At 38.1% G+C, this 9,080-nt stretch overlaps 1 protein-coding gene across 1 annotated transcript; it reads left to right on the top strand.

Moving 5' to 3' along the window:
• The first annotated feature begins 883 nt into the window (after nucleotides 1-883).
• LOC148009792 (uncharacterized) lies at nucleotides 884-4,423 on the top strand. The gene is made up of 6 exons (XM_087673301.1): nucleotides 884-1,469; nucleotides 1,575-1,673; nucleotides 1,870-2,013; nucleotides 2,173-2,775; nucleotides 3,050-3,163; nucleotides 3,493-4,423. Exons 1-6 carry the CDS (start codon nucleotides 984-986, stop codon nucleotides 4,204-4,206), a joined length of 2,160 nt encoding a protein of 719 aa, XP_087529427.1. The 5' UTR covers nucleotides 884-983; the 3' UTR covers nucleotides 4,207-4,423.
• The last annotated feature ends 4,657 nt before the right edge of the window (nucleotides 4,424-9,080 follow it).

Genomic DNA, 9,080 nt, shown 5'->3' with positions numbered 1-9,080 from the left:
TGCCAAGTCCAAGTTTCCAACATCAATCAATGGACTACACATAGATGGATACATTTAAAGTTTCCCTTTCAATCCTAGTTTGAGCAATTGTTCTTATTGAAAACTATATTGATCCTTATACTTGGTAGGGTTAAGAGGTCAATTGACGTGCATACATTACCAATTCAAATAATGAGACATTGAAGAAGTCAAGTAGTTGATCGTGTGCCAGTAGCAACCTGTAGGTTCTTAACCATTGAGATGGTCAGTTTGTGACTTGTGCATAGGGACTAAAGTGTACATATGAATGAACACAAGATTTGGGGCGATGCCACACATAGGTCACAAGTAAGCTTTACAAATGTCTAATTAGTAAAGCCAACCCTTTAATAGCAACAAAGGATAAGGCTTAAAGAAGGTGCCAAAAGCAACTTACTTTACTTGTACGTATGTGAAAATCATACCAAGGGGTGCGTGTGACATCATTCTTGGACTCTAGTGATGTTTTGAGGGGCCGGGGACTCGGGAGTGGGAAGGGGGGAGATAGACTCAGAGAGAGAGAGAGTGAGTGAGAGAGAGTGAGAGAGAGAGGGGGAGAGGCGAATGGTCTTCGGAAAGGGCCCACGTGTTGACTAGGGGACGTGAGACATGGTTTGACGTGAGGGGCCAGGGCCAGCAAATTTCGATTGGTGGGCCGTCTTTTGACGATGGACGTTTTGACGATGGACGTGTCGGCGCGACGCCAATTCTCTCGCCGAATCAAGCGCAAAGTGTTGACTTACAGCCACACAAGTTGAGCCCGTGTGATAGCGATAGCAGCATCTCTCTCCCCCCCCCCGGACATGCTGAACCAGTTAAAACCTTAATCTATCGCCATGCGCACGCCACCTCAGGCCTCCCCGAGGACCTTCTCCCTCCCGCTCGCTTTCAAGTTTCCTCTCCTTAACCCTTGTCTTATTAATTAACCTATCAATCCAGCTTTCATACGCCCACTGTACTTCCTTATGCACACGCACTTTTACCCCAAGCTTGGTGTTCCTAAGCAGCTCCGCCTCCAGATTCCCTTCCCTGCCCTTGATGCCCCCATGGACCAGCTGAATCACAACCTCGATCTGCAAGACAGTGCTGTCGCCGAGGATGCAGAGGCAAGCTCAAGAGATCCGCAGGATGACGTGCAGCACCGTTCCATTGTCACAAGAGATTACCTCTCATCTGCAATTACAGCTACCGGTACAAGCTCCCCACCTATCAGCCACATGGTACATGTGAAGCCCGACTTGAAACTCTCCACAACATCAAATAGCACTCACATAGACCTCAATAGTACTGCTTATGGCCTTTTGGATGATCAGCTAGCTCAAGACACCGTGAGTTGTGCCAGACCCGAATTGCATGATATCCCGGCGGCCATTGCTAACACTGGTTGTTTAGTTACTAGCACCAGCCCATCAGGTCCAAGTACACTTACCAATTTAGATGGAACCATCTTGGTGAGCTCAAGTACTCAAATCTGATTGCTTCTCGATGAATGGCTTCTCTCTCTATTGTAATTAAGCAGACAATGCCTCGGGTGTCCGATCTGGCTTCTCTTGCAGGATTCAGCTCACGATTGCCCCAAATACAGCAGTAGCTTATTAGAAGGTTGCTCTGCAACTTGTCTACCCGTTTCAACTGCTCATTCTTCAAGGCAGCAGGTTTGTGCAGTTTTGATCAAACACAAATTGTGATTCTGCTTAAATATTCTTACGTTAGGTAGTGATTAATGCCCTATATGTATTGATTGATGAGACCTACATCTGATAGTTAAGCATGATGCGCTTGATTAATCTTTGACGTAATCCATCTAATGATAACTAAGCTCATCATTGAATTTGTCACTGTATGATGCAGCTGGCCTCGCTTCAACAGGACCTTCTGAGGATGTGCAACGAAAATGCAAGGCTAAAGAGGATGTACGAGGACCTTACAGACAGCTACAAGAATGTGCAACTGCAGCTTCGTAATCTTATGCAGTTCGACGTCAAGCTTGCTCAGGTATGCCTAATTGTGGGACTAAGCACACTAAGAAGCAGCCTAATCAACCAATCATTGAGCGTAGCAGCATCTGCATAGCCAGTAGGCGCTGAAGTTAGAAAACTTCCTGTAATATTGGATCGTTCCATAAGCTCTTACGTAGTCGTGAATAAATTACAGGCGGAAAAGGATGCCCTAACCTTCTCTCTAGGACCGCTATTGAAGAGGATGCCCAGACTGGATCAAATTACCGAAGAATCAGGGTCCGTGTTACCGCAGAATGAGTATTTAGAGAATCAGTCCAAGTCTATAGGTAATATTAGCCCAAAGGCTGCTAGTTATAAGCGCAAGCTATCAAGATTAGCATCATTAATCAAAGATAAAGATCACGAATACCGGCCGATCGTCGATGACGACCAAGCCGTCGTTAGCTCGGATCAAGAGAATTCGGTCAATTACAACGCTCAAGCAGGGCCAGTGAAACACTGCTTAGACATGATCGATCCTCCGGGCAGCCTCGATCATGATCGAGATGAAGATCGTGATCATATTAAAGAGTACAGTCATACTGCAGGATTATATGGCTCCCGCGAGGAGTTAGATCTAGCAACATACTCCACTTTAAAGATCCAGAAGCTTGACGGACAATATAAACGTCAACCCGGTACAAATAACATCAATGGCGCTCTCGATCATGAATCTGCCTCGCCATCCACGTCTCCTGCCACAGCGCCTGCAAGGAAGGCTCGAGTGTCAGTCCGTACTCGCTCAGATGCTCCCACGGTAAATATTACCCATTAATTGGTCAATCCCATGATTACTTAATGGAGTTTTTACTGGAGAGTTACTCAATCTGGTCACATTTCCTACTTTTATACTCCGTGTGCTACTCGTACGTGCCGATTAACCTTCTTCGGAACCCTTATAGTTGATGTGATGCCTTAGAACACTATATTACCGCATTTGATTAATGTAAACTCTTGACCACAGTAGGCGAAATGAGCATGATACACATCTCCTGTTAACCTATAATGATCGACTAATGTTGATATTGCAGTTGAGAGATGGGTGCCAATGGAGAAAGTATGGACAAAAGATGGCCAAAGGGAACCCTTGTCCCAGAGCTTACTATCGTTGCACCATGGCTCCAGGTTGTCCGGTTAGAAAACAGGTATTTATATACTTCAATGGCTTTGGTATTAATCTTGAGAGCAAAAGGTATTTGACCGTGTAAATTGATCATATGTCTCATACTTTTGATGGCTGTAGATATAATTTATGATTAATATTTGCTCTCTCAATCGTAACATTAGGTTCCTCCAATAATTTATTTCAAAATATACATTTATGTAATTTATCCTATGATTCTTTTGTTATGTTATATAATATATCTTTGGATCTATATAATTTATCCTATATTAATTTCCCCATTGTAGAATTTGTTATGCTATGATTTTGCTGACGCTAATCAGAATATCTGGAGAATTGTTTCTTGAATAGGTTCAAAGATGTGCAGACGATGTCTCGATATTGATCAACACATATGAGGGAACACATAATCATCCGCTACCTCTAGCGGCCATGAGCATGGCATCCACTACATCTGCTGCTGCCACCATGCTTCTATCAGGGTCATTGCCATCATCATTAAGCAATAGCCACAACATCACCAATGACACTCGTGCTACATTCGGTCCATCGACTAATGTACCTAGTACGACTATACCTACCCCTGCTAATGCAAGTATATCGAACTCAGCTCCGTTTCCCACCATCACCTTGGACCTAACAAAGGGTCCAATTTCTACGTCTCCCTCGTTCAAGATACCTTTCTCATTATCGCCTCCTCTCATGCCAACAAGCCCTTACCAGAGCTTGTTCAATTACACCAGCAACAAGCTTAACTCTCCTCAAGTTGTACTTATGGGCATGCATGATTCTCATAGTCAAAGTGGATCATCAACAATGCCGCATATAGGGGCGATGATGATGAAAGGGATAAGCTCATCAACGTTCCCAAACGTGAACGGGGATCATGAGGCGATCAATAGTGCAGGTGCAGCTGCTGCGGCGCTAACTGCAGATCCCCATTTTACTGCAGCTCTGGCAGCCGCCATCACATCTATTCTTACTAGTAGTAGTGCTGCAGCTCAGATTAATAATAAAACGCAGCAAGCTCGTCAAGAACATGCTATAAGGGGATCACCACCATAGCCAAGAAGCTTCATCATCGGCTGGCGGCTTGCATCACCTATCGTCATGAGAAGCGCAGCTTGGCAGCAAACCTCGCTACTGAGTAACCATACACCTTGTATTACAAAGTGTCCACTTACACAGGTTACCTTTCAGCTTGTAATTTATCACTCTAATTACGCCACCATTGCTTTTTGCACTAATATAACTCGCATTTTATCAATCGTGGGTTGTTATTTGTTTCATCGTATCGGACTTTATTATGGACTAGTTGAATTCTTCAGGCAAGATATTGATGGTTGATGGCTAGTATGTTGATTTATGTTAGCCTCCAAGAATTAATGTTCACAACATTTCTACCTGACTAGCTAGGGTTTAGACCAATTCAAAGCTCTTGACCTCGCGCAGGGAGTATTCAGTGTTCCTCAAGAATATAACGTTTCCAAGTATATACTTCAAATAGAGTAGAGACATCCATCTAGAATCTAATGTCTCCAAGTATATACGAGGAAAGATGGTCATCGGCACCCAAATAGACTACCAAAACACACAGGCACATCGATACAAATGCCAATTTGCACATCTAGAGACCCTTGTTTATACATAGGATGTAGCATCTTTGTCTAGTATCATGATATTCGTGGTTAGCATGAGAACAAATATAAGAATCGTATAACTAAAGTATTTCATGCATTTACATAGCTAATACAAGATATGTATTTGTACAAGGATGCATGCTAGGAAAGAAACATCATGAATGTGCATCTTGCAATAATACACATGGGTTTAGTTCTCTAAAACGTGCATGTTGTGGAGTAGCATGAGGATCTCATTTTATGCTAGGAGACATTAGTTAGAGGGATGATAGCCTTAAATAGTTGTTGTCTATAAACCAAGGCATGTTCTCAAGGGAATGATGGCCTTAGATGTTTAACATTCATCTATATTTTTGGTATTCATGTAAAAATGATTTGTTGTTATTGATTCTCACATTAGTTATATTCTTTGTTAGACTAATGTATAGAGGTAGGCATCAGATACATTTGGAATGCTAGGTTGAACATTCAACCTACTTTTGGATTATCTTATATTTATTTATATTTAGTGGTGCTATCAAGATTATTCATTAGCAGGGAATCAATGGATTTATTTTCTTTAATGATATTGCAACTATTATTGATGTAGTACCTAGCATTGAACCATTATTTTTTATCTAGCCTTAGAACTCAATTGCTTATTAGTTTTATGAAGGTCTTTAAATCTTAACTCCATTAATATGCAAAATTAATGAAAGATTTTACTATTTTTCCAAAGGACTATTCTTGGGCTTAGCTATTCTAATAGACCTAAATATGTGCATTGAGGAAAGCACTCTCAATACAAGGGGGCGAAATTGGATCCAATCTTGTGTCATGCACTTTCTCTCACTTTCTTACTTTTTTTGTTAGTTTTGATCTCAATTTTTCATTAAGAGTTAAGCTATGGTGAAAGTGTTAGACTTACCATAAAGGGGTATAAGTAGTAGGTGTTATCAAGGTAGCCTCTTTCAAGTGTGAGTAAATATCATGTATTTCAATTGCCTAAACTCTCTAAAGAGAAAAAAATCTCGAGTATGTTCATAAAATATATTTGCACTAGAGAGAACCTAGAGATATAATAAGTCAATGCTAATGAACAACCTGAAAATAATTAATTCTTGCACAATAAATTGCACTCCACTCTAAATAATTAATTTGCACACCAGAACACAAAACGTATTAGTCCCCAACCATCTATCTACCAATCACAATGCAACCAGTGTCACATGCAATGCTATGTGTAACAAGTCATGTAGTGAGTGTGATCATTAGATAAAATGATTTTAATTTAGTAAAGAGTGAATTTAAAAAAACTGAGAAAAAATTTAATATCCATATATATTTCCAATATATATCATGTGTGCACTATCTAAGTTGATGAAAAAGGTTGAAGTTTCAAAAAGTGCTAACAAATCATTGCAAGAGACATCGATGCATTAACTCCCATAGGATTTGGAGAGAAAAGAAGATTAATAAATATATAACCAAGTTATCAAAGAATATTGGGGCCAAGAAAAGGAGACTAAATCTTACAAAGAAGCATGTCTCTTCAGTTTCAGTTATCAATATCTAACGAAACAAGGAGAGAATCAAGCTTCTAAAGAAATAATTCGAAAATATAGACTTGAGGGGCCCAACACTTAAAGAGCTAGTGAAATACTTGAAATGAACACTTAAACCAGATAAAATAATAGAGACATGTGATAGTGTGAGTATCACTCATAGAGATTATCATGGACTGTCAAGACTATGGTTCAAGAACCACAGATGTAATAGAATAAGAGAGTTTGATTTTCCTAGGTACCTCACCATTTCAATTGCTAGGACTACTATGAATCATAGAATTCTAGATGTTTTTGGGGAATATGCTCATATTGAGGGATCAATGGCCTATAAAAAGAAAAAAAAGAAAGTTGTCTTTGAATATGACACATTTAACTATATTTGGGAAGATATGAAGAGAGTGGAGATTGTAATTGTTCAAATTACAAACTTATTTTAGAAGAATGTGATAGCATTCTAAAATTTGCATTAAAGTAAGATAAAGCTCAAATAAAGGGACAGAAGATGAAAAGAGTCAACATTTGCATCATGAATAGGGCATTGGAGTATAGCAATGGTAGGGATGCTAAACCTCAAGTCAGTCAGTGGTATATAAATCCTATATATCACGTGTGTTCATGGCATGTTTTATATATCCCTATGTAATCTATTTTGCCATATTTTCTTGACCCTTTTGTGACTTTTTATCATTATTTATCAATCCCTTACTATAAGTTTATTTTTTAAAATAAAAGATTTTAACAAATCCTTATGTAATAGATACAAAACACTAGCTCTATCATAGAATTGATCACAAACTAGTTGAGGCACGACTTCAAGCTATTCTCTGAAAGGGTGCAAGCATATTAATGGTTCTCATCACAGAACGCCATGACGGGCACATCTAAAAAAGATATGACAAGTGGGCACAATGTGCGACGTGCTAAAAATGCATTCTAAACTTAATTAATCTATTTTGTGATATTTTCTTGACCCTTTTGTGACTTTTTATCATTATTTATAAATCCCTTACTATAAGTTTATTTTTTTAAATAAAAGAATTTAACAAATCCTTATGTAATAGATACAAAACACTGGCTCTATCATAGAATTGATCACAAACTAGTTGAGGCACGACTTCAAGCTATTCTGTGAAAGGGTGCAAGCATATTAATGGTTCTCACCACAGAACGCCATGATGAGCACATCTAAAGAAGATATGACAAGCGGGCACAATGTGTGACGTGCTAAAAATGCATTCTAAACTTAATTAGCTCATTAAAATAGTCCCATAACATATAAGATCCCAAAACTTCCAAGCTTTCATTAAAAAGAAAGTGATCCTAGAAAGTTTTAACACCTTTTAGCATTGCCTAAATTTCACAAGCTATTGTGTACATGTGCTAGTAAGCTAGTTGCTCAAGCCTACTTCAAAGTGAGCAAGAAGTGAACCTTAATGGGTCTTTAAACATGAAAATTAAAATAGAAATAGAAGAATATACAGTTTCACCATCATAATACTATCTTTGAGCTCTCATACATTGCGATATTGATTTTGAGTGATAACATTCGACTATATCATTGCATCTTTTGTATCTAATTCTTCTTAAATAATTGTATCCACCATTTCTACAAAGCATATCAATAACAAATGCACACACACACACAAATTCTAAAGATAACAAGAAATAAACACTCAAAATTCTTCAATTAGTTAATATCAAGTCTTAACAAAAGCCAAAGAATATAAGTAACTTGTAGTTAAAAAAGATAGCTATGTTGAAGGGAAAAGCATATTGCCTTTCCATAGTCCACAACTAGATTCTAGAATTATTTGCATGAAGATGTAACTAAAATCAAGACATTTTATATTTGCATCGATACAAAATTCATCTCGTTTTCTTTTATAAAAAGTAGATAGGGCTATACAAAAAATGTGTATATACAAAATTTTCCTCTAGGCCATGCATTCTACTCAACACCTCAATATTGTTGAAGCTAGAGCTCATTGTCATTTTCATATACATAGATGCATCATCGTAATCTGCTACTTATGTTCCTAAAGCAAATATAAAAATACAAGAAATTAAAATCAAGACAAATACTAAGAATAAGCTTAATAAGACTTTATTTTTAGTCATTTTATGTAGCAAGCAACATTACAAGAGAGAAAAAGTGATGTTCCTTTACCTATCTCAACATTCCTTTACAAATTCATTGAAGATCTTCCAATCATTTTCATCAAGTTCATATTTACATATTTTGAACTCGTCCGAAGTACCACACACTTTGAATTTTACTTTTTCTCATACCTTTTGAAAAGATTGGCTTTGATGACCTTGTCCCATTGGTATTCTCTTCTTGGAAGAATACAAAACAATCTGAACCAATGCCAAATAGATTATTGTTTGTGTGAGTTTGATACTTTTCCTCCTTATTGCAATATACTCCCTGTTGTACCCTTGTAAGCCAATCTTTAGACAACATGGGATTGCCAATAAGTTATCTTACCAATGTATAATTAAAAAGAAATCTACTGTTCTCAAACTCCACTGCTGGGTTCACTTTATGTATTTTCACCATTTCTTATCCTCTTCACCCTTTGGCTTCATTTGCAAACCTTCACAGATCTACTAAGCACTTTGTAATCCCCTTTTCAAGGCATCAATGATCTTTTTATAAGTTGAAACACATGTATAATCACCTAGATTTACTTCTTTCATGTTCTCTTTGAGATTTAACTTTTTTCATATATGTGCTTGTTTCTTATGGGCC

This window comes from Lygodium microphyllum, chromosome 30 (genome assembly GCF_053477565.2).
Source record: "Lygodium microphyllum isolate KBCC chromosome 30, Lygodium_microphyllum_v1.1.10, whole genome shotgun sequence".
Classification (NCBI taxonomy): domain Eukaryota; kingdom Viridiplantae; phylum Streptophyta; class Polypodiopsida; order Schizaeales; family Lygodiaceae; genus Lygodium; species Lygodium microphyllum.
The sequence above is the reverse complement of the archived record's forward strand: the minus strand, read 5'-3'. Positions and strand labels throughout refer to the sequence as shown.